This window comes from Ictalurus furcatus, chromosome 16 (assembly GCF_023375685.1).
Source record: "Ictalurus furcatus strain D&B chromosome 16, Billie_1.0, whole genome shotgun sequence".
Classification (NCBI taxonomy): Eukaryota; Metazoa; Chordata; class Actinopteri; order Siluriformes; family Ictaluridae; genus Ictalurus; species Ictalurus furcatus.
Window position 1 is genome coordinate 26,370,738 of NC_071270.1, and position 26,820 is coordinate 26,397,557.

The 26,820-nt window shown below is 42.1% G+C and overlaps 1 protein-coding gene across 1 annotated transcript; it reads left to right on the top strand.

The window, feature by feature from the left end:
* Positions 1 to 12,555: 12,555 nt before the first annotated feature.
* Positions 12,556 to 25,062, top strand: LOC128620170 (probable inactive glycosyltransferase 25 family member 3). Its single transcript, XM_053644896.1, has 12 exons — positions 12,556 to 12,806; positions 14,635 to 14,745; positions 16,464 to 16,581; positions 16,676 to 16,810; positions 17,461 to 17,665; positions 18,412 to 18,531; positions 20,350 to 20,426; positions 20,581 to 20,687; positions 20,955 to 21,087; positions 21,607 to 21,734; positions 22,072 to 22,275; positions 23,917 to 25,062. Exons 1-12 carry the CDS (start codon positions 12,586 to 12,588, stop codon positions 24,149 to 24,151), a joined length of 1,794 nt encoding a protein of 597 aa, XP_053500871.1. The 5' UTR covers positions 12,556 to 12,585; the 3' UTR covers positions 24,152 to 25,062.
* Positions 25,063 to 26,820: the final 1,758 nt, after the last annotated feature.

Here is a 26,820-nt window from a genome sequence, read left to right on the forward strand (position 1 = left end):
GGAATAAAGAATGAAAACAGCGTTCAGCACTTTTCTGCCTTTAACGCGTCACGCTTGCGTCTCATCCTCGCGCGCTGTCTCGCCTCCTCTCATGATATACGATTGGCTAAAACATGGCCACGCCCCTTCCTCTTAAAGCACCGAAAACCCAGGTTAGTAAATAATATGATCAGGTAATAAGCACGGCTTCTGTGTTATTTATACGGTGGCATTTTGTTCATTTAAGAAACACGATTTCTTTAGATCAGTGTTTCATTCATGGACTTAATATTTGTATTAAAATGAGTAAAACATTTGAGGGGGATAAATTAAATTATTAACGTTATGTTATATCGGAGGAGCTCTGTACAGGTGGTTACCACATACTGTTCTCTTAGAAACAAAAACAGGGTTCCTTAAGGGTTCTCTAGCTTCCTAAAGTGAAACCTGCTCTTACTGGGAGTGTAGATGATACTTTTATATTTACATCACAGCGCTGCTGAGTTCTGGATTCTGATTGGTCAGATGATGGTGATTCATTTTCTATAACAGCAGCTCTGACAGTAGTGCACCTGCAAATCACAGGTTTTTATCAGTGCAGTTGTTTTGATGTGTTATTGTCTCTATGGTAACATTAAGTGTTTGTTTAACATTTAGGGAAGGAGTCTCCAGTGTCAATCAGATGTAAAGCTGTAACTTTAAGTTTTCAGATATCTTCAGGACAGAGAAGTTTGCGCTTTTTGTGGGATCATAGTAGTTCTGTTGTTGTTGTTTTGTGTGTGTGTGTTTGTTTGTTTTATTAACTTCAATAGAGAGAGAGAGAGAGAGAAAAAAAAGAAAGGCTGGTGAGGGAGCGACTGCTTATAGCTGCTATTACATGCTACAAATGCATAAAAGTATGACGTGTCGTTGTTTAATAAATGATAAAATTGTAATCTTTGATGAATTGTTGTGGTATTAGAGGAATAAAACACTTGGGGACGTTCTGTTATAAGTATAACTGGTAATATAAGTAATATTTATGATCTTTACACAAGGGTGTTACTGAGTGTGTGTGTGTGTGTGTGTGTGTGATACAGTAGTAGGCCATGTGATTTGGAACATAGCCCACTTCATCATTTATCTTTTAAGTGGGTGAGTTTTAACCTCCTCCTCCTCCTCCTCCTCCTCTTCTGGTCCCTTTGGTTCCCTGGCGTGTGCTATTCATTGCTCATTTTGGGGAAAGAAAAAAAAGAGACCCTCACCACTTCCTCCTTTTCCCTGTGTGCCTCTTGTGTGAATCTTAAGGAGATCCTTAATTAGGCAACCTAGTCCCTTAAAAAGGTGTCTATAAGAGGAGCAATTTTCCACAAATCAATCGAGGCTTTCGATTACATTTAAGATTTTTATGATGGGAAACCCTTCTTCAGTTCATTGTGACGCTACACTAACTGAAAAAAAGAAACAAAAACACTCTTTAAGGCTGGATAGCTTTTTTTTTTTTTTTAACCCCTTTGAGTGGACCCCCTTATGATCCGAGTGCAAATTAATTTGATTAACATAGTCCAGCTATTCAGATATTAGCCACATCAGGTAAATATATAACATCATGTAGGAGAGCTTTTCTTTATTCCTGACCCATAGACACCCAACCATTTATTCTGGAATTAAATTCAGAGTCATCTTCTTTGGTTTAAACTTCTTTCATGGACTTTTTGGTTTATTTTCACCTCTTTCCTACATTACTGTGAAGCTAAATGTGGATTTGTAATCATGACTATTTCCTTTTTAAGCCACAAATCTCTGTGTAGTTGTTTGTAATACAGCAATGTTATTGAATGTTAAAACTAGCTATCACAAACACAATAGCGCTTCTATAAGAGCAGTTACTGTTAATGTAGGGTCATTCCATCTCAAGTGGTCCAATACAGGTTGCCTGATCATTTAAAACTCTCCAAATTTTTGAGTGATTATTTCTATGTATTGGCATTGCAAAACCACCAGTGGAATCACAAACAGCAGAATGCTACTATAGAGGACTTGTTTCTGTGAAAATTTCAGGTTCGTATCTGGTCCCCCACCAGAGATACTCAACCCGAAGGTGAGGGGATTTTTTTTTTTTTTTTTAAATTGCACTTTCTTGCCCCCATAAAAAAATTTTTATGAGAAGTCTCAAACCTGAAATGTTCTGCATGCACACTATACTTACCCAGGTACCCCCTAAAAAATAACAAACAAATATAAGACTCAGACTCGAACCCTTCCCATTATAAATTGACCCTAAAAGTGGAACTGTGAACAATCATGACTTAAGATCTACGTCTAAGGAACACGAATGTGCAAAATGTTTCTATACGTTTATTACATGTACTCTAGAGATCCGCAGCTGTATAACCAAAATCTGTTGTGTGCCATGACACCGAGATGGCCGTCGTAGTTAAATCAAGTAAAACATTCATTTTCAAATGGTGGTTTTGCAATGCGAGTACATAGAGGTAATCACTCAAAAAAAAAGTTCAAATGGAATATATTCAAGCAACCTGTATTGGAGCACTTGAGATGGAACGACCCAGTTTAATGCTGGTTTTGACTAAAGCTTGTAAACTTGGAATTTCCAACATCCTAGCGGGGAAAAAAAGCAGGTTTCAACTTGAAATTCCTGAGTTCCTACTCGGAAAGTCAGGAACGGTCTCCTCAGCCCAGAATTCAGCGTATGATATCATGTCAGCATGGCTGCTCTCACCGCCAACCTTCAATAAAATATCACCAGAGAGTCGATTATAGAAGTGTTAACTTTAGATCAATTAACGTAGACGCATTAGTCGGTTAAATCTATAACACTAGCTGTAAAAGTCACGTTTTGAGAAAGTAAATACATCATAAACACATGATCACTAATGTTAGCTGGCTAGTTTATTTGCTAGATGGAGGTGTCCATTTTTATTTATTTTTTTTGGAATTTTTGAATTCTTCTTAGCTCTGATGCTGCTGTGGGAGGTTTTGGGTAATACACTGGGGTCCAAACATCTGAGACTACTAATGAAAATGTTTCTATTTTGCGTTCATTTCTAATTGAATATGAAAATGATCATCACAAACCATATCGTCAGTAAAAAGTGGAATCTTACAAATATTGACATGAAATTCAGAATGTCTAAATCTTTCGTTTTTGCAGTAACCCCGGCGTGCACTCGAGTTGGACATGGACGCTACATGTGACGATCCGTGTTGGAGCAAATCCAGCTGAGTTGAAGAGATAAGACTCGAAGGAAAAACTGACCTGTCGGAGTTAACATGATCAATATCACAAATTTAATTTTATTAAATAATGATCTCTCTTATTTGTTTCTCCTGTTTCGGTCTTGGCCAGGTCTGACCCAACATCCCGGTCTCCCCTTATCATGTGACTGATAATAACCTCTTCTGAGACACATGAAGCCAGACAAACACACTGTTTAAAGCTGCTGCATCACACACTGGAGGAAAGCCTGTCTTCTATCTGCCCTCTTCCTCATACATGAGCTCACAGAACCCTCAGGATTGGCTTGTGTCACTGTGATTGACAGGAGAGAGAGAGCATGCCCCTCCCACCTTGAATTTAAATGATTCATTTTACTTCTAACTCTCAGATTCCGATGAGCTATTTACCAGATACGGCAACGTTAAAAGGAAAAGCACGAAGTTATGAGGGTGAGGAAGGCAACTGGACCTTTAGCTGTTATATGATTTAAAAAGTCATTCTTGTCAGATTATTAAAGCCATATTGGTGTGTTTTTAAGCCACAAAAACAAGGAGAAACACACACACACACACACTGTGGACAGTTGTGATGTCCGAGCCCCACCGGGGAAGGCTGGTGTCCAGTCATGCACACAGAGACAGCGGTAGATGACCGCTCGCCACGCCGCTGCACTCGGCCCCATTCATGGATAAATGTTTAACTCGGGAGCTGAAAGGAGCAGTGGGGGACAGGACGCCACATCCACAGAGCAGGCAATGAAACGGCCTCTCAAACACAATGGGCTCCGGGGATCCCGCCATAAGCCTCCTCTAGATTAAAGTAGCTCAAGTGGGCCACATGTACTACAGAGTACTACAGAGTCCCTGATTGCATCAGTGCAGCTGTTTTCCACATCTGTGAGCACGCAGGCCGTGCATCATTAGCTCTGTGAAAAGGAATCAACATCGTCCTGCATCTGTAAGCACTTCTGTGCCTGAATTAAAATTAAAATAAAAATAAAAATAAATCAGTCCAGAGGGTAGACGACACGTTTTACTGATTCTCTGAAATATGAGATCGTTACATCTAAGTAATGTTTGGCTAAAATCGACTCGATATAGTTTTCAATAAAACCCGTACGCCTCTCACCGACAGCGTCCACGCTTTATTGGTCATTTCTCGCCCTCGGCGTTTATTCCGTCAAAGCAGCATTAAGTGCAATCTATAAACAGTGTGGGGTATAAGCGGTGAAAACTACAGCCTGAGGCCATCTTTCTCATTGATCCGTATCATCATCATCATCATCATCATCATCTCCATGACTTCATGAATGGATCCGTTACTCTAATAGCTTTTCTTTTTAATAGTTTGTAGCAGGAATTGCTGTCTTAACAACCCAAGCAAACAGACATGAAATATGATTTGCTGAAGCTGCAGTGTGTGAGATTATGAAAGGTCTTGTCATATTTTGTGGCCTTGTTTTGGAATGTCAGCGTTCTTACAGTCCTGGGAAAGTTGCTCAAAGATTTTAATTTTGTTTGAAGTTGTAGAAAATATTTTGTTGTTGTTGTTGTTGTTTTTCAATACCCCATATATTTGAGAATTTTTTTTAAATTCGTAAACTCGTCCGTCCTGAACTACGGTCCGCTGCACTACTGTCAGAGCTGTAGTTATAGAAAATCAATCAACACCTTCTGACCAATCAGAATCCGGAATTACTGTATAACAGCACCTTGCTGTTAACAAGGAGGAATTTCCTTTGCTTCCTTTGCTTGCAGAAGCTCAAACGCTAAGCTGAAATCTGTAAGCGTGTAGGCCTACACGTTACACACTACAGCAGCAACAAAAAAGTGCTGATCCGGTAAGAGAGTTTGACCCATAAATACGATTTCTTGTCGTTTGGCCCGGAGCTGATCCTGAATCAGCACTCAAACTCGGAGGAACTCGATAAACTCCCAGCCTGAGGAACATCTCTGCTCTCTGCTTTCTAGTCCATTTTCCCCGGTCATCCCTTCTGCTGAGGGCGGAAAAGAAAGCAAAGGAATTCTTTCACTGTGGCTGGATGGTTGCCAGGCAACAAGGACCGCAAGAGAAGCGGTGGTGACTCGGGTTAAAGCGTCTTCTGGGAGAATCCACAGGGAGAGTTCCTAACGTGGGTCGTAGAACAAGCTACATGTGCTGCTGATCTCAGGGTACGAAACACATTTCCAAAGCATTTCTTTCTTCCCCCCCCCTCCCCCCCCCCCTCAATTATCATACCTGTCGCTCTGTCGCTTTGTCGTGTGGACACTTGATAAACGTCTTCGGATATCTGACAACATCATCATCCAAAATGCGTTAGGTAAAAAAAAATCATCTCTCCCCACCCCCACTACCAGCGCTCATCAAGTGAAAACGCTGCGCTAGCTTACATTAAGTTTGATCGGAAATTTCTGACCCATTTGTATATCACAGACGGAACTAGCGGGTCACGTTTCAGCTTCGGACCCGGAAGTATTTCAGCCGAGCCGAGTGCTTTATGAAATACTTTGAAACAGTGAATACACGTATGGCCGAAGTTCAGCAATTTTTCCTGAACACGATCCGTAGCAGCTCCTGTAGGCTAGCAGATCCTCTGTTGTGCTTTAACCAATCACGTGTCTTTATGTAAATGATTTAGCTGAAGGAAACCGATTGGACTGGAGACATGCGCTGAGAAAGGGGAGAGTTTTCACACCTTCATAGATTTTTCATTTTATTGATGCGTTCTGGTCTGATTAGCATAAACACAAACATACGATAAAAACAGAACATTTGAAGATGATTGGTCAGAAAAGTAAGCATTATATTCTCATCTGTACAGAGTCCACGGCACTAGTCCACACTAGCACCGGTGTGAAAAACAACACCAGAATTCTTTTATTTATAGACATTAACTATTCATGTTAGAACGTTAGCCGCTCATCCGGACCTTTTATAATGGAGGAATAGAGCGCTGCAGGGATGAGGTATTTTCGTAGGCCGACCCGGACGTTAACGTCGCCCTGGTTCCCTCCACAAAAATCCAGTAGGATTGTTTTCCTCTGGCTTTTGGATTATTGCAGAAAATAAACTCTGTGAACAACAAAAGTTTATGATCCTTACACGTTTTGTTCCTCAAGATAATCTTCACAAATCAACACAACGTTTATGAATTTTGGAGCCCAAATACAATCGGCAGAAGTAAAAAAGCTAACGTTGGGCTATAAACGAACTACTATAAATTGATAAATCTACAAGGTGGGAAGTTTGAGTTTATGAGGGAACAGTTTGCACGAGCGAGTATAAACACATCGAGGCTGTAGTTGATGAGATTTCTTGCACATCTGGAAAGGCACCATCAATGCTGAAAGGTATATTCAGGTTTTAGAGCAACATCTGCGTCCATCCAGATCCCATCCTATCTTTACTTCTGAAAGACTCCGCCTCTCTAAGATCCTCTTTTTATCCCCAGTCATCTGACTGACCTGCAGCCAGTTAACCTCCAGTTATTTCCTTTTACCAACACTTACTTTTCCAGCCTTTTGTTGCCCCCCGTCCCAACTTTTTTGAGACGTGTCACTGTAATCAAATTCAAAATCACCTTATTGTTTTCCTTAAATCGGTACGTTTCCTCAGTTTAAACATTCGATATGTTTTCTGTGTTCTGTTGTGAAGAACATACGGGTTTATGAGATTCGCAAATCACTGCAATCTGTTTTTATTTACATTTTACACAGCGTCCCAACTTTTTTGCACTTGTGGTTGTTTATAATAATAATAATAATAATAATAATAATAATAATAATAATAATAATAATCTGGAAATATCTGAAGATCTATCAAGTAGTGTGTAAGAATTCACAGGATTGAAATGGAAATATTGTGAGAATGTCACCCCACTGTTTAATATAAAGCGGTAAATAATACAGTGTTTAAACTTCATATCATGCACTTATGTGAATATTTATATTTTATCAAGCTGCTCTGACTGCATTAAAATGATTTATGTTTTAATTAGAAATGTTTGTATTTTTGTGCTCCATATCCTGATTAAAATACCTAATGCATGTGTTTGAAATCCATGCTATTGACCCGACACATCAAAGCGAAACACTTGTAAACGTTTCTCCAGCGGGTTTTATCTGAGTGCTTCAGTTCTCCAGCGCTATTGGCCACAGGGGATGTGGAGGTGCTGATGTCGCTCTGGTCACCAGTCAATTCATCTCAAACGACTTTCATTCTCTAGAACAGCGGCTCTGACAGTCACGCAGGTTTATATTAATGCGCCCGTTCTAATTATAATACCTTATCGTTTCTATAGCAACGGCTCGTTCACAGGGACTTGTATGGCAGATTTTTTTTTTTTTTTTTTTCCATAACTCAATCAATGAATGTGGTGAAGTTTTCTGCAAGGAGGAATGAGTTTATTTAGCGTTTACGGAAGGAGTCTCCAGTGTCAGCGCTGTATACCAGTCAGAGGTGACCTCTTCAGGGTTTCTCGGTAACACGACAAAAGCTGCGGTCGTTTTTGAGAGAGAGAGAAAGGACAGGTTTCTGAGGGAAACGGTTTACAGCTGCTGTGTCGTAAGAGGGAACAGGAACTAACTTGTTTCGCAAACATTAAATGTAACTATAAACAGATAGAAAGTATGTTTAATAAATGAAAAATTGCAGTCGTTGACAAATCGCTGCGATATAAAAGGAATAAAGCACGTGCTGTTACAGGAAAATGATCAACACTGACTCTGCTTCATCACATGACCTGGTTGTTGATTATTTTCCTAAAACAGCAGCGCACACAGCGGTTTATTCCTTCATTTATTATGGAAACGGTAAGGATTTGGATTTAGAGATATAGCCAGATCGTATCTTACTTCTTATTCACTAAACAAAATCAGTTGCTGTCAGCCCTATTCGCACTATATTCTGTCAGTGTGAGGCTGATTATTTTTCTCTGATCATCGAATGTAATATCATATTGACTGATATAGACGTGCATTTCAGATCCTCTGGTCCCTGCGTACAGGCCGAGAGCAGCTGATGAAGTTTTCTCAATCTGGACGGACCGTGGGAACAGGAGTGACACTTATTGACGGCTGCACGAGAACGCCTGTGCTGATTATTAATGTGTCCGCGAGAAGTTCCGGAGTTTCCCAGAGCATCACAGCCGCCCTCTGAGGGATTTGGGGCTGACCAAAGAAAAGACGAGCTGCAGCTGACCACTGGACCGTCTTCCTTTGACACGACCCCCACCCATTGTAGCTGTGGTTTTAGCAGCTATATCACTCAGACCCCCCACTAGTGCTCGGACCCCTCTAAAGTACCCCCGCCTCTCTCCTCCTGTCCTTTCTGCTCTGCGCTGAACAAATGTTTGAGTTGGGATGACCGGCTTGTGTGCCCTGACTGGGCCGCCACACCCTGCTGCTCCGCTGCTCTGACCTTTGACCCAGCTGTGAAAAGTTACCGATGAGTCACATGAACTCTCTCAAGCGTGGGTGTGCAGGGGTTGCTGGGAAAGTGCCCTCGCAGGGCCAGGGTGGTGTCCAAAGGCGCAGGAGCAGGTGCCACAATGGCACCCTCTTTGACCCGGCCTGGGTTCCAGCACGGTCCTGGTTCAATTGTGCGACGGAGGGCCGAGTGAAATCGGTTTAACTGGTTGTCAGCTGTATATCTCTTGGTCTCCAGCGTTCCTCTGGTTTGGTTTTCTTCTCCGGATTCAGACCGTGCCGTGCTTTTCCTCTTTCCTTTGTCTCTTCTTCGTGTCTCAGCATTCTTCAGTGCTCAAGTCCTCAATAGTGCCTCAATATGTCCTGGTCAATTCTGTTCAGCTTCCTGAGTGGACAGCTGGTGATAAATGTGAGACCGAATCAATGTAGAGATTTTGTGAGCGCTCTGGGTGAAGTAAAGACGTGCCAGCACTTTAGCATCTCCGACACAGACTAACATTCTGTCCTGATGACCGACTGACTGGAAATTAAACTGGAAGAAATCATTCTGCCGGTTCTTTTAGCTTAAAAAAAGAAATCACAGATGTTTTAATCACAGAAGATGCTACATCAGTGGTCACCAACCCTCTTCCTGGAGATCTACCTTTCTGCAGGTTTCATCTCCAACCAAAATCTAACACACCTGTTTTAGTTGATCAAGAACTTCTTAAGACTTCTAATGGTTAGATGGTCAGGTGGGAACGGTTATGGTTGGAGCTGAAGTCTTCAGCAAGGTAGATCTTCAGGAACAGGATTGGTGACCATTGTACTCCATGATGTTCAGTTAGAGGCTGAGACTGCTCAAGCTCAACACCGCCCTCTTGTGGTAATTCACTGAAACGCAGAGAAACAGAATTTACTGAGCTGGCTTTTTCACATTATAAGTGTAAACCTGCTGACTCCAGTGTGTATATATTGCTGTGCACAATGTTCCAGCTCTCCTCTACCCCATCCATCATCAGAAGGAAATAAGAATAGCTTTAATCTCTAACTGTGAGCCCATATCTAATTTATATAGTGCTGAAAAAAGATCCGCTTTCTCCAGCTGTCCAGTAAGGGTGAGTGTACCCATGATAGCCTCGGATTCCTGTTCTTGGCTGACAGAACCACCAGAAAATCACTGATGTGGTTCTCTGTTGTTGTAGCTCTTCCGCCTCAAGGTTCAGTGCTGAGATGCTTTTCTGCTCACCACGGATGTACCATAAAGAGTGATTATTTGAATTAGTATAGACTTCCTGTCAGCTCAGACCAGTCTGTTCCTTCTCCTCTGAGCTCGCTCTTCAACAAGGTGTTTCAGCCTGAAGATCCTCCGCTCACAGGACGTTTTCTGTTTTTCGCACCGTTCTGTGTAAACTCTACAGACGTGTGTGTGTGTGTGTGTGTGTGAAAATCCCAGGAGATCAGTTTCAGTTTCTGCAATAAGTCACAGAGATCAGACTTTTCTTCATTCTGATGTTTGATGTGAACATTAACTGAAGCTCTTGACCTGTACCTGTATGGTTCTATGCTCTGTGCTGCTGACACGTGATTGGCTGATTAGAGAACTGCATGGATGAGCAGGTGTTCCTATTAAAGTGGAAGGTGAGTGTATATACAGATTACTGGTTGCATATAAGTATGTTATATATGTATATGTTTTATTTGTTTTTTAAAATAATAAAATAACAATAGATACAAATAAAATTACAAATATTAACAACAATATAATAATAATAATAATAATAATAATAATAATAATAATAATAATAATAATAGTAAATAATAATTTTGTAAAATAGTATTTTTTGTAAAAATAAAAAAGTTTCAATAGCATTAATAAAAAAATGAATAAATATGTAAATACCTGTTTAATGTAAATTGGAGTGGTAATATTTATTCATATTTATATTAATATTTAAATGAATCTGTGCTCTTAACAAACTTGAGGTCTCGGATTTTTTTTAAACACTAAAAGTTTTGTAAGTGTGAAATGTTTAAACACCTGAAGTTAGTTTTAGATAAATCCCTCAAACTACTTTCATTTCAGGATTTTAAAAGAAATGACTTTAGTGTGTAAATTCCACATTTCCACGTTTTTCCTGCTGAGGCGTCACTGCTCAGCTCGGTGTGGTTCATCCTCAACCGGAAGTTGTAATGGAACTCACACACACGTCGGCTCTCCTTGAAGGAAACCAGAGAATTTCTCCGGTTTTTTTTTTTCGTTGTTTTTGTTTTTTTACATTTTCGTTCTCTACCCGTATTCTGACAAATCCCACCTCCTGTGCTAGGATTGGCTTAAAGTTCATCACAAAGAAAGACTGTCCAATCGGAAAAGAGCGCATGAGTCACGTGTGCTTTGGGTAAGTCTTAAACTGAAAAGTTCTTCATATGGGCGGGAGGCGGGGGGCGGGGGGGCGGGGGGATGGGGTACTGAACTAAACTGGAACCTTTTCTTGTCACTGGAGTGGAACCTTCAAGAGTAGGACTCCATGTTTCATACATCTCTTCTAACATTTCATTATTACACCAGAGATTCCTAAACTCGAGCTCGTGACCTCACTGGGTTATAAATGGAGCCGTCAGAGAAACTCTTCTTTTTTGTTTATGAAAATTCATATCACGAATATCGCTCTAACTATGAAGACGTATTTGTGTTCTTGTATATTGAAATGTTACCGAGAGTCTTTACCGCTATCCTGACACGCTGCACTAGCGTAAGAGTTCAGCAATGGAAACGGACAAATGGAGCATCGATATCCTACAAGGACTGACCATTTCTAATTGGCTGAGGACCATTTCTAATGAGCTAGGACCATTTCTAATTGGCCAGGACCATTTCTAATTGGCTGAGGACCATTTCTAATTGGCTGAGGACCATTTCTAATGAGCTAGGACCATTTCTAATTGGCTGAGGACCATTTCTAATGAGCTAGGACCATTTCTAATTGGCCAGGACCATTTCTAATTGGCTGAGGACCATTTCTAATTGGCTGAGGACCATTTATAATTGGCCAGGACCATTTGTAATTGGCTGAGGACCATTTCTAATTGGCTGAGGACCATTTCTAATTGGCCAGGACCATTTCTAATTGGCTGAGGACCATTTCTAGTGAGCTAGGACCATTTCTAATTGGCCAGGACCATTTCTAGTGAGCTAGGACCATTTCTAATTGGCTGAGGACCATTTCTAATGAGCTAGGACCATTTCTAATTAGCTGAGGACCACATAGAGGACATGAACACGTTTTTAGTAAAAATGTCCATCCATCCATCCGTCTTCTACCGCTTACTCCTTTCCAGGGTCACGGGGAACCTGGAGCCTAACCCAGGGAGCATTGGGCACAAGGCGGGGTACACCCTGGACAGGGTGCCAGTTAGTAAAAATGTCTTCTAATATAAATGTCTTTATATTATATTATATTACTATTATTAATATTAACGTATGGAAACCATTCTCACGGTTGGATCGGGAAGCTGTCACAAGGTTGCGGCGGACTTTAACAGGAAACACGGCGAGCACGTCACACACGACACTGTTACGACCGACGCGGTGTAAGTCGCCACGTACTACGGATGCTATGGATGGAGACTTTTGGGACACCTTGTATTATGACAAGGTCAAACCTATTTCCTGCGCTTTCCAGTCTCCGCACACAACTCTTACTGGGATCATCTCGTACAGCGTGGAGTCGCAGTGCTGATGACGTCACATCTCAAGTCACGACCACAGAATTCTTTTAGTCAGTCGAAAAACATCCCCGTTATTAGTATTCGTGGCTCCTCAACGTGAGGAAGCATGCGCATGTAGTGTCAGACGTGTCCCAGGACAGGGGGTGTGGTTAGTGTGAATACGGGTGGGTTAAAGAGTGGGGGGTGTTCGGGGGGAGTTTTTGGAGAGTTGGAGGCCAGGATTGCTGACGCGGATAGAGAGAGGGGCTGTGTATGAAGACCGCCAGCACGATGTTGCTCTGGGTTTTGGTTTTCTCTCTGTTTTGTCCCCGAACAGAGAGTTATTTTTCCGAGGAGAACTACGCGGAGGAGTCGGAGATGCAGGCGCCCACCCTGGTGATCGCCATCATCGCCCGGAACGCAGCGCACTCCCTGCCCTATTACCTCGGAGCTCTGGAGAGACTCAACTACCCCAAAGAGCGCATCTCCATCTGGTAGGACAGGGCTTCAGCTTCAGGGCTTCAGGTTCAGGGCTTCGGGTTCAGGGCTTCGGGTTCATGGCTTCAGCTTCAAGGCTTCAGGTTCAGGGCGTCAGCTTCAGGGCTTCGGGTTCAGGGCTTCGGGTTCAGGGCTTCGGGTTCATGGCTTCAGCTTCAAGGCTTCAGGTTCAGGGCGTCAGCTTCAGGGCTTCGGGTTCAGGGCTTCGGGTTCAGGGCTTCGGGTTCATGGCTTCAGCTTCAAGGCTTCAGGTTCAGGGCGTCAGCGTCAGGGCTTCAGGTTCAGGGCGTCAGCTTCAGGGCTTCAGGTTCAAGGCTTCAGGTTCAAGGCTTCAGGTTCAGGGCTTCAGGTTCAAGGCTTCAGCTTCAAGGCTCGCGCTTTGCTCTGCTCTTTAAACTCGGTGCGCACCGGAAACAAAGTATCCCTCTATATGACCTTCTCATTAATTCCCACCTCATCTGTGCGTTTAATCCGGGCTGCACGATGCGGCAGCAAAAATCATATCGCGGTACACGATACATTATCATCACGGTACACAATATTACACTCTCAGAAATGGAGGTGAGACGATACCACTGAGGATTAGCTTTTAGCGGAGTGATCCGTAAAGTCCAGTTATGTACGTCTAAATTATTTTTAAAGTTAAACGATACATACTAAAGCTAACTTAACAGCATCGACGACAAAGTACAGTTTTATTGTTCGCTATTTCTGAGACTGTATCACAATATTTTGTGGGTTTTTTTCCCCCAACAGCAAAACACCAAGAACGAGTAAAGCCTCATAATGAACAATTACATTTTTACAAACCGATAAAGATTCAGTAACTTTATTGACGTATACATACGCTTTGTTGTGCGATCAGATGCTCGTCGTGACAGATGATGTGTTGATTTCGAGTAAAGATCAATCGAAAAAGAAAAAAAGCAAGTAATATAATATAATATAGCACCCTGTCCAGGGTGTACCCCGCCTTGTGCCCGATGCTCCCTGGGATAGACTCCAGGTTCCCCGTGACCCTGAAAAGGAGTAAGCGGTAGAAGACGGATGGATGGATGGATGAATATAATATAGCATAAAACAGGAAATATAAAGCTAATGTAACTGTTGGTACAAAAATAATTTTCACGTCCAGTCTTATACCCCATGAGTGGTGATGAAGCTATAAAAAGCCACGACAGTGACCGTGACGATACCGACGACGTTAATCACGTTGCGATAGAAATATATCGCCGTATCGCCCAGCTCTGGCTGTAAATGTAGAAATGGGAGCATTAGCCGATGGAATCGGGGATTATATCATGCACCATTTTTTTTCCTCTTAGTACTCACACATATATCTAAAAATAAATCGTGTTTGTGTATGAACTGCTCTTATCAGTGTGTTTTTCCTTCCACTGGATCTATTCATACCCAGATCGAGTATCCGTGTGCGCTTTCTTTCACATAACAGTGTCTGTGAAAGTGGGAGGAGTTTCACTAGAAGTTGTGGGCGGGGACAAGCAATACTCAGAGTTAGTAAACTTGTCATTTGATTTTCCTTGCCAAAAAAGTTATAAAAGCCCAGGCATATTTTTATTTAATTTTTTTTTTCGTTGAAAGTGCATTGCCAAAAGACATCAAGACATCAAGGGTGCCAATACTTTAGCCGTAGTAAAATATAACAAATGTTGCCTCACAATTCCTAGGCTCTACAGTGCTATTATGATATATGTAGCGATCATATACTATTAATAAATGATTATTAATAAAATAGCACATCTCCTGTATATTAGAGCCATCCCGGAGGCTACGCTCATCTGTTTTTCCTTTGTTACCCACCAGGGCGGCGACAGACCACAACATTGATAACACCACCGCGGTGCTGAGGGAATGGCTGACCGTCATGCAGCAGTACTATCACTACGTGGAGTGGAGGCCCAAGGACAAGCCGACGTAAATCTTCCTCATTTTTATCGCCATATGAGGCCACGCCTCCTTCACTGAGACAGACACATACAGAGGCCACACCCCCTTCACTGAGACAGACACATACAGAGGCCACACCTCTGTCGCTGAGACTGACACAGAGGCCATGCTTTCTTCACTGAGACTGACAGACGCAGAGGCCACGCCTTCTTTACTGAGACTGATACACGCAGAGGCCACACCTCCTTCACAGAGACTGACAGACACAGAGGCCACACCTCCTTCACAGAGACTGACAGACACAGAGGCCACACCTCCTTCACAGAGACTGACACACAGAGGCCACGCCTCCTTCACAGAGTCTAACATGGAGGGAGACAGTGAGATAGAAAATCACAACTGTGAGAGTAATAAAAATGAATATAAAAGTATATTAGAAATATGTGAACGTATTCTATTTTCCTGTGTTTATTTTTACTCGATACACAGTGTTGAAGATCAGTGTAACTGAACCGTAAATACTGAGACACACTGATTCAAATCTTTACATAGCTGATTGTAACAACTAGCTGTTAAGAGTTTAGTTATTAGTGTAGAGAGATATTAAAGTACAGTCTGTTGGGTCTGTGATGCAGGCGTCGTATCCCAGCTGCCCCGGGGGCTGACGTTCACTCGCTCTGTTCTCTGAGCTCAGGAATGTGTGGACGTGCTTTAACCTGCCAGAGTGTGTTCGGTGTGTGTTCGGTGTGTGTTCGGTGTGTGTTCGGCACATGCTTTGTAACAATGCTCATTATTAATAACTATATAATTTATAATATAGTTTTTATATATGTATAATCAACAGGTTTGGTGCTGAACGCGTCGCTGTGTCACATGATCATTACATCATTACACGAGGAGTAAAACACTGCCATGTTTCCTTACAGAAATACATCCTGGAATTAATACGTATTAATTACACAGAAAAATAAACCACTTAATATTCATGAAATATGAAAAATGGTAGATTTACTGAACGCCCCTTAAAAGATGATTGCTTTGTTTTCTCCCTTAGCGCTCTTCTATTACGTGCTATTAATATGCATAAATATTATCCTTATTAAATACCCTATGAACATTAAATTCTTTCGTGTTTTTCACGGAGAAAAAAAAAAACCCCCCCCATGTATTCATTACGAATGTTTATTAATTACGAACGTTCCGAATGTCTGTTTTGAATAATGAATCGTCTCTGTGTCTGTTTCCCGTCCCAAATCTGTCTGTGAAAGTGGGAGGAGCTTAGGTTTAAAAACAAACCACAAAAAACATAAAAGGTCACAGTAAAAGTACAAATTAATATCTGTAAAAAATTTACATGTAATTTTTAAAAATGTATTTATTGTTATCATCAACAATAATAATAATAATAACAATAATAACATTTTTATTACTATTATTAACTATTACATATGGGAAAACATTTTATCTTAATTTATTTACATTTATTTTAAATGAAGTTTATTGCTTGCTCATCCCGTCGTTGGACAATCAGACACTTGCTATGTAGTAAAGTAGTGTTATTATTTACAATAACAGTAAATAATTAGCGTATTTAATGAATGAGTGTGAAATATGGTGTATAATCAGGTGTCGTGTACTGCAGTAGCAGCTGAATAAAGCGCTCCTGCTTAATTCATGTTCATTTATTCAAAGCTAAACAATTACGACGTTGTGGTTTTCTGAGTGTTTTTTCTCTCCCTGCGCAGGTCTTTTGCCGGTGAAATGGGGCCTAAACACTGGAGTAACGGCCGCTATGAACACGTCATGAGGCTGAAACAGGCGGCGCTGAACTTCGCCAAGAAGCGCTGGGCTGATTATATCCTGGTAGGACAGCGCTAGTGATCACATTCAATACTTAATGTCCCGTAAGCTCTTCTAAGCAATAAAGACACCCAAGACAGAATTTTGTGGTCTGTAGTTTGCCGATACAGACAACATCCTGACCAACCCGGACACGCTGAACCTCCTCATGGCTGAGAATAAGTCCGTGATCGCCCCCATGCTGGATTCTCAGTCGGCCTACTCCAACTACTGGTGTGGCATCACGCCTCAGGTAAACACAGCTCAGGTAAACACGGTTCAGAGAAACACAGTTCAGGTAAACGCAGCGTATTAGACACCGTTACTCCGCAGCCTTGCTGAGTTCTGGATTCTGATTGGTCGTCAGGTCGTTAATCCTCTAGAACAGCCGCCCTGACAGTAGTGCAGGTTTACATGAACACGCTCGTTCTAATTATAACGCGTTATCGTTTCTACTCTCCACGTAAACAGATGTCAAACCTGGTTGATATGGAGAATAAATATTTATGTAACGTTTATGGAAGGAGTCTCCGGTCTCCATCTTCAGGACAGAGGTGTTTACGCTTCTTCGCGGTTTCCCCGGTAACGCTTCAAGCTGCGATTTTTATTTTTTTTGTCTTGTTAACGCCGAGAGAGAGGAAGAAGAGAGGCGGGTGAGGGAACGAGTGTTTATAGCTGCTATAACGTAAGCGAGAACTTGTTCAGCGAAGATTGAATTGAACTATAAACAGACGAAGAGTATGACGTGTCATCGTGTGAATAACATTTAGTTACGTGCTACATCGCACAAACAACAACATTAGCTGTCCGGTCAGGTACGTAGAGCTCACAGACTTTAATATCTGTTTTATTAATGATGTCAGCGGTGAATCTGTTGATAGATATGTTATGGTTGTATTTCAGGGTTATTACCGTCGCACAGCCGAGTACTTCCCGACCAGGAACCGGTACCGTAAAGGCTGTTACCCTGTTCCCATGGTCCACTCCACCATGCTACTGGACCTGCGCAAGGAGGGCACCGAGAACCTGGCGTTCTACCCGCCGCACGCCGATTACTCCTGGCCCTACGACGACATCATCGTATTTGCCTTCTCCTGCAGAGTTTCAGGTACCAGAAAATTCACTACTATACTTTCCACCACGATACATCATCATGGAACTCGGGTAACGCTCGACACGATGCTGCCATCACCATGCTTCATAACGGGCAGGGCGATCTCAGGATGACGAGCGGTGTCGCGTTTCCGCCAAACGCAGCACTTTGTGTTGAGGCGTAAACGGTTTTAAACGTTGTAATACTGCATACAATTTATTTACAATATTAACACCGGGAAGAGTTTGATCATTTTTATCCCAAGCTAATTTGAAAAACGATCCATGTAGACGCTTACCTTACATCGTTCGACTTTTCAAAATACCTTCCACTCGGTCGCGTTCGTTTATTTGTTGGCTTGTTTATTTTCGCGTCTTATGTAGGTCTGCCCCTGTATTCATTTATACGTTTTTATTCAGTTATTATTTATGACCGTGGTCCTGCCAGGAATATACCGTAGCACTGGATGCTGAACGTGGCGTTAAAAACGAACCTTTATTCACAGTATTAGACGCATGTTCGACAGAAACGCACGTCGTTTTGCATTGTTTATGATTCCGAAATAAAAACGGAGTCTTTTCAGTCATCGTTTTTGCTTCATTCAGATATTCTGAGAATCGAATGAAATCATGAATCATGAATCGAATCGAATCGAATTGAATCGTGACACATAATCAGCACAGCGTGTAATATTTTTGATTATGTGTCATTACTGAGTGTATTAATGAGACTTAATCTTTTGTGTTTTTTTGCTGGTGCAGAGGTACAGATCTACGTGTGTAATAAAGAGCGTTACGGCTACCTGAACGTTCCCGCCAAACCGCACCAGACCGTGGAGGACGACCGCATTAACTTCGTCCATCTCTACCTGGAGGCTTTGAGTGAGTGGGATTTGAGTGTTTTTGGTATACTGTGGTAGGTTATGCTGGAACGTGTACGAGAAGGCATCGATTCATTTCCTGTAACAGTCAGGTGAAGCTGTAACTTTATAAATTAAGTCTGTCAGGTGTGTAACTGATAGATTTGATGTTTAAATGAAATGAGGAGCTCTAAATGGCATGGACGAAATATATTGAAATATAAAGAATTCACAACATTAACGTCCATAAATAAAGTTATGTGTAATAAAGTGGAATGACACGGGGAAAAAAGTATTGAACACACTAAGAAAAAGCAGTTCTCCAAGGCAAGGAACCAGCTGAAATCCGTAAGTAATTACACCCCCTGTCTGTGTAAATGAATATCAGCTGGGTTGGTAAATTGATGGTCTATAAAAAGGCTTTTCGTTACCAAGGTGTCACACAAGAAGCATCTCATGATGGGTTAAAGCAAAGAGCTCTCCCAAGAACTTCACAACCGTATTGTTGTGAAACATATCGATGGAATCGGATACAGACGTATTTCAAAACTTCTGAATCGTCCAGTAAGCACCATTGGGGCCGTTATCCTCAAGTGGAAGCAACATCACTCCGTCATCAACCGGCCACGCACAGGAGCTCCTCACAAGATCTCTGACCAGGGAGTCAGGAGAATAGTCAGAAGAGTAGCCCAAGAGCCAAGGACCACTCGGAAAGAGCTCCAGAAACACTTGGAGGCAGCAGGTGCCATCGTCACAGAGAAAACAATAGGCAATGCACTCCACTGCTCACACTCACCCGCAATACTCCATTACTAAAGAAAAGGCATGTCGAAGCTCGTTTAAAGTTTGCTACAAATCATTTGGACGAGCCTGTGAAATACTGGGGGAGTGTAGTCTGGTCAGACGAGAGCAAATTGAACTTTCTGGCTGTCATACTACACACCATGTTTGGAGAAGAAATGGCACTGCACTTCACCCTAAAAACACTACACCAACAGTGAAGTTTGGAGGTGAAGCATCATGGTGTGGGGCTGTTTTTCATCACATGGTACTGGAACACTTCATATAATTGAAGGAACGATGAAGGAGCCCTTTACCGGGAGATTCTTGAGAAGACTCTGCTGCCATCCACCAGGATGATGAAGATGAGACGTGGGTGGAGCTTCCAGCAGGACCACGATCCAAAGCATACAGCAAAGGAAACTCTCAACTGGTTTCAGAGAAAAAAAATCAAGCTGTTAGAATGTCCCAGTCCATCACCTGACTCGAATCCAACTGAACAAGATTTAAAGACAGTAAGTTTAGAAGAACGGACCGAAATCACACCTGAACACTGCGGCTATTAATTTCTTCATACAGGAAGTGTCTTGAAGCGTCATTACAAACAAAGGCTTCTCCACTAAGTATTAAATACGTTTCAGTTAGCGTGTTCAATACTTTTTCCCCGTGTCATTCCTCTTTATTACACACAACTTTATTTATGGACTTAATGTTGTGAATTCTTTCTATTTCCGGATTTCTTGAGTTAACACTGATGTCTGGTGAAAGTTTCATGTGAATAACCTCACTGGAAATTGCGTCCAACACTTTATTTCCTCCACCGTATAGGAATTTTAAAAGTGCAGGTGTACACAGAGGAAATTAGGATTGTTGAACATTTTCGTCAATGCCGACGTCATTAACCGCGTGTTTGTTGACTGGATACATATCTAAATATTTATAGTGATAAAAATGGTGGCTGATGCTCCTATGATGCTGGACTTACAGGCGGTATAATACTCAAACGAAAAAGAAACGGGACGAATAACATTCCCTTGTTCTGTAACGGTCTTCTGTACAGTCGACGGACCCCCCATGTATTTATCCCGCTACGTGCACGTTCCTCCCAAGCAGATGGACCTGATGGGCTTCGATGAGGTGAGTAAACATCAAACCTGCAGCTGCTTCCCGTCTGCTCCGTATATAAACACTCACCGCACGGCTTCGTGTTCGTGTGAAACCTCCCGAGAGATCATTTCAGAATGAAAGGACTAGGTCTGTACGTAACGGTGATTCTCAATCCGTTCTCCAGGTGTACCTGATAAACCTGCGCAGGCGGCCCGACCGCAGAGAGAGGATGCTGTGGTCTCTGTACGAGCTGGAGATCAACGCCAAAGTGGTGGATGCTGTGGACGGAGCGTCAGTTCTACACCTTCACCTTTAAATGCTGAGTGACGGAGTGGTGCAGAGTCACTGTTACCACCCTGGAGTTGATTCTTTTCCTATAACAGCACATCCCCGATTGTTTTATTCCTCGTACACCACAGCTAGCTGCTAACGAATAGAAACCTGCGCTACTGTCAGAGCTGCTGTTATAGAAAATTAATCAACACCTTCTGAACGAGCAGGAATTCAGCAGCGCTGTGGTGTAAATGTATTAACGTGTGTGTGTGTGTGTGTGTGTAGAGCGCTGAACAGCAGTGATATTAAGATCCTGGGTGTGGACCTCCTGCCTGGTTATTACGACCCGTTCTCCGGCCGCACGCTCACCAAAGGGGAGGTGGGATGTTTCCTCAGCCACTACTACATCTGGAAGGAGGTGAGGAGTTCCTCCACACACACACACACACACACACAAACACGCCTTTAAATACATGTAAAAGTAATATTCATTTCGTTTGAGCACACACTGGCCTCATGATTAATGAACAACATCACAATGTTTGCATACTTGCCTACTTGAGTACTTGCATACTACTCAGAATTAGAATCAAAAGGCACCGTGGTCAACATTTATACAGGCTGAGGCAAGTGTATGATATTAGCATACTTCATTTATACTAGCACACTTGCATTTTAACTATTATATTGGCATACACGCGTACGTGTGAATTATTCTTACATACGTGCGTACGGGAATTATAGCATACTTCCATGCTTTCATTCATTTTAACGTTCTTGTGTACTTGCATACTTTTCACGTAGTGTGCTTCTTTATACTAGAATACTTGCATTTTAACGTTCGTGTGTACTTGTGTAGCGTTTACGCAGTGTGTGATTTGTGTATAAGTTTGGTATAATTTGTGTGTGTGTGTGTGTTCTCGTCTCTGTCTCTCAGATGGTGGACATGCAGATGGACAAAGCGCTGATCTTCGAGGATGATGTTCGGTTTCAGGGCAACTTCAAACGGCGCCTGATGAGGATGATGGAGGAGGTGGAGCAAGCCGAACTTGACTGGGACATCATGTGAGTGACGCCCGTCTGACGACGCGTTGCTGTGGAAACCTCTCGGTGTTTCTCATTCTAATAAAAGAAAATACAAATAAAAATTTGTCCGAGTAGAAAATGTTTGAAGATTAGCTTGAGGCGTGATGTCTGGGCGTGTCGGAATAAACGATCACATGACATCAACCGTGCTCGTGTGTGATTGGCTGGGATTCTTTTGATGATGTCATGTTGCACTATATGTGGCATGTATACACATTATAGTAGTTGATGGACGTTAGTCCATCCATTAACATTAAGATTGTGAAACATCTGGATGGAAATGGGGTGTCTGTGTGTGTGTGTGTGTGTGTTTCAGATACCTGGGCAGGAAGCAGGTGAACCCAGGTGAGGAGGAGCAGGTGGAGGCGGTGAAGAACCTGGTGATTGCTGGTTATTCGTACTGGACGCTGTCCTACGCCATCTCACTGCAGGGAGCTCAGAAGCTGATCAACGCTGAGCCGATCTCCAAAATGCTTCCTGTGGACGAGTTCCTGCCCATCATGTATGACAAACATCCCAAGTGAGTAATCCCAGGGAATAGAGAGAGGGAATAAAGAGAGGGAATAGAGAGAGGGAATAGAGAGAGGGAATAAAGAGAGGGAATAGAGAGAGGGAATAGAGAGAGGGAATAAAGAGAGAGAATAGAGAGAGGGAATAGAGAGAGGGAATAGAGAGAGGGAATAGAGAGAGGGAATAGAGAGAGGGAATAAAGAGAGGGAATAGAGAGAGGGAATAGAGAGAGGGAATAGAGAGAGGGAATAAAGAGAGGGAATAGAGAGAGGGAATAGAGAGAGGGAATAAAGAGAGGGAATAGAGAGAGGGAATAAAGAGAGGGAATAGAGAGAGGGAATAGAGAGAGGGAATAGAGAGAGGGAATAAAGAGAGGGAATAGAGAGAGGGAATAAAGAGAGAGGGAATAGAGAGAGGGAATAGAGAGAGGGAATAAAGAGAGAGAATAGAGAGAGGGAATAGAGAGAGGGAATAAAGAGAGGGAATAGAGAGAGGGAATAGAGAGAGGGAATAGAGAGAGGGAATAAAGAGAGGGAATAGAGAGAGGGAATAGAGAGAGGGATGGTGAGGGAGCGAGTGTTTACAGCTGCTATAATGTCAGTGAGAACAGGAACTCACTCGTTTCACGGACATCGAATGTAACCATAACCGGATAAAAAGCATGCCGTGTTTTTGAATGGATGAATTGTAATGTGTGGTATAAGAGGAATAAAACACTGTTACAGGAAATGAATCAGCTTCGTGACGGGAACAGAAACGTCAGCGCCATCGTGGATTATTTTCCTATAACATCATGACACGGTGTTTGTTTGTTTTTTTTTCGTATCGGAGATCAAACGCACGTTTATTTCTTTTATGAAGTTCATTTTTAGATCTTTTCAGATTCAGGAATGTTTCTGTAACGCCAGCTCCTCTGCAGTAAAACTGTAATCCAGCGCTGTCTCTGGAAAAGGCTGGAAAAGTACACGATTGGATCTGTCATAAGCATATGTTTCAAATGTTAAAATAAACGTATAGTGAGGAGGTTTGTGTGCGTTAGGGTTGCTGCGTGGTTTCTTAATTTAAAACTCTTTAGACTCGTGGTCCAAAAATAATTCAGAACTCTGGTATTATGTGGTAACTCTGCGCCGAAGCGCTGCTCTCGAGGTAAAATACTGTATATCCTTCCACAATGCCCTGTGTGTGTGTGTGTGTGTGTGTGTGTGCATGCTCTGTATCCTGGGAGCTGTATTCCCCCCAAAAATCATATCTAATTCTTTAAGAGTTCGCATAAGTGGCACTAAAATCTTTTAACTGCTGGGAGGAACTTTAACTGGGGGACGGGAGAAAGGGGCGGAGTCAGTCCTAATGTTATTGATGACTGAGATATATATATCTATATGAAAGCATGATGGTGAAAGCATCCCAAAAGCAACATAGTTGTGTTCCAGAAACTCCTCCATGCAGTCAAGCGATAAAACACGCTAAAAAGGATTCTTCTTCGATTTAGACAAGGACCAATTCAACACATCTATTATTACTAGAAGCCATGAAATATCACAGGAGATTAAAGTGTTAACTTTGTTACTCAGCGAGTTATCACGCAGGATTAAATTCACCATGTATGCCAGTGAAACTAATCTGTTTGTTTGTGTTTGTCTCTCTTGCACAGCGAAGACTACAAATCCCACTTCCTGAACCGGAACCTGCAGGCGTTCTCAGCGAGCCCCCTGCTGGTGCAGCCGTGTCATTACGCGGGCGATGCCGAATGGGTGAGCGACACAGAGACGTCTACGCTGTGGGACGACGATAACGTCCCTACGGACTGGAGGGGCACGTACAAGAGCCTGAAGGGCGGAGCTCCACCGGTTGGCATTCAGAGCGCCGCCTACAAGGACGAGCTGTGAAACGCGGTGCTGAATGTGTGTGTGTGTGTGTGTGAGAGAGATAAAGAGAGACTCTGGACGTATGTGTAGTGTGAGAGGAGACCGTACAGCTCGTAACAGCTGACGTTCCTAAACGCGGTCAGCCGGGGACCGAAGACTGTGCCACCCAGGAGACCTTTAATAACCTGTGTGTGTGTTTTCTCCGGTACACACAGTGCCGTCTGGACAGAATCCAACATCATTTTTGTCATTTTAACAGTCAGTCTGGGGAAAAACCCTTAAACATTTGGAATGTTATTTTTCTTTTATTACAAAAAAGCACCAAACGGTTGATTTTTATCGCTTTATTCCGGTTTTACAGTCTCGTTCTGGTCTGTTTACTGGTGTATTATCACATCTTCGGTCCTCTCGTTGAGTAAGAACAGATCTGAAAGCCACATTATCCCGAATCAACTCCAGTCCTACGTGTAATTTCCTAAAATCCGAGACGTTTGGGGAAAAAAGCTTGAAATGTCCTGTACGGTTCACCTCATATGAACATCCATGAGCTCCGAAACAAAACCAGAACCGAGTCTGTCTGATCCAGATCCACAGGCTGCACTGTATGTTTGTGCATTAGGGTTTAAAAAAATAATAAAATAAAAGTATTAGAATTATTTTCTGTAGGTTTTTTAAACTCATTTAGCATTTTTAAGTATTTGTAATGTTTACTGCTCGTTCATTTTTTTAATAAGTAAAAATGTAAAAAAAAAAAAAAGTACTATATAAATAAGACAAATAATAATTAAAAAAAACGTTTAATTTACAATGACCGAAGTCTGCTTTAGTCAGACAGTAAAACAGATACTTTGCACGTCTCATGCTAAAGACAATCAGAGACAGAACAAAGTGTGTACCGGTGTGCATGCATATTAATCAGAGGCAATGATTACCTTTTTCTGAATATTTTCCAGCCGGTTCGTTATGTTTCATCATCATCATCACCATCATCATCATCACCATCACCATCATCATCATCACCATCACCCTCATCTTCACCCTCATCACCACCCTCACCATCACCCTCATCCTCACCCTCATCCACATCATCATCACCCTCATCATCATCCTCATCCACATCTTCACCATCACCCTCATCATCATCACCATCACCCTCATCCTCACCCTCATCCTCACCCTCATCCTCACCCTCACCCTCATCACCATCACCATCACCCTCATCATCATCCACATCTTCACCATCACCCTCATCATCATCACCATCACCCTCATCCTCACCCTCATCCTCACCCTCACCCTCATCACCATCACCATCACCCTCATCCTCATCCACATCTTCACCATCACCCTCATCATCATCACCATCACCCTCATCCTCACCCTCATCCTCACCCTCATCCACATCTTCATCATCACCCTCATCACCATCACCATCACCCTCATCACCATCCACATCCTCATCACCCTCATCATCACCCTCATCCACATCTTCACCATCACCCTCATCATCATTACCATCACCCTCATCAACCTCACCCTCATCCTCACCCTCACCCACATCTTCATCCACATCCTTGTGATTTCTCTTATTTATTTCCTGAAGCTTTTCATCTTCCTTTGTATTTCTTTCTGCTGAAAAAGTGTAGGTGATGAAAAGACGTCATATGTTAAGATTTTGGTTGTTTTTCCTCCACACTGAAATAAAGTGTATAATAATGTAACATGATATTTTGGTTCCAAGTCATTTAAAAAATATTTTATTATTATCATTATTATTAAGTATCATTATTATTATTATTAAATATCATTATTATTAGTAGTATTATTATCATTATCGTTATTATTATTATTATTATTATTACAACACGCTTGTTTACATTCGTCTTTAGTCATGGTGTTCACTACAAATAAGGTAAGAGCTCATGTTTTTTAAAGTAATGAAATTACGTCTGGTAAGTGATTGAGTTTTCTTTTTAATAACCCTTTTTATGGGTGTGTTGGTGTGTTTGACAGAGTTTATGTAGCATGTCCCCTGATCTGAGCGTTCCTCCAGGAAAGAAAGAAGTCATCACCATGCTGTGTAACGGATCACATGACTCCGGAGGATGGAGAGGACGGGGTTGTGTCGTGATCCGTGTTGAAAGCTGCTGAAAGGTCGAGGAGGATGGGACATGAAGACAGTCTGGACGATCTAGCGGCATGACGCTGAATCTGAGCGGTCCTGCTCCAGAGCGCACGCTAGGACGAAGGTTCACCTTCGACACGAGTTTTAGAACAAATATAATCTGTAATACAAACATAAATGAATGAATCATGTAATAATAGAAATCTCTCTGAGTATTATTTTCCGTTATTGTTATAAGTTTATTTGTTTCAGGTCATGGTGGATTGCACAGGTTATGCAGCGTAACTGGTTTTTTTTCCACTGATGGTGAAATTCGATAGAGAAACAGACCGAGTGTTTTTGGGGGGTTTTTTTTTGTTCAGTGATCCTGAGAACGAAGCGTAGAAAACAGGACTAATGATCGATCGTGTCTGTTGTCATGGTTACACTTCGAGATGTGTACATGCATGTATTTCCATACAGACATATTCATTTGTTTACGTATAACCATGAGAACAAAAAGAAAACATTAACCGTTTAGGCCATTACCGCCGTTACCCTCCATTTCACAGGCTCCAAAGTAATT

Bases quoted from the DNA above. Each gene is read 5' to 3' on its own strand.
- LOC128620170 (XM_053644896.1), top strand. From the start codon at position 12,586: ATGAAGACCGCCAGCACGATGTTGCTCTGGGTTTTGGTTTTCTCTCTG. The intron at 12,807-14,634 runs GTAGGACAGGGC...GTTACCCACCAG, and splicing joins AAAGAGCGCATCTCCATCTG to GGCGGCGACAGACCACAACA. The intron at 16,582-16,675 runs GTAGGACAGCGC...TGTGGTCTGTAG, and splicing joins GCTGGGCTGATTATATCCTG to TTTGCCGATACAGACAACAT.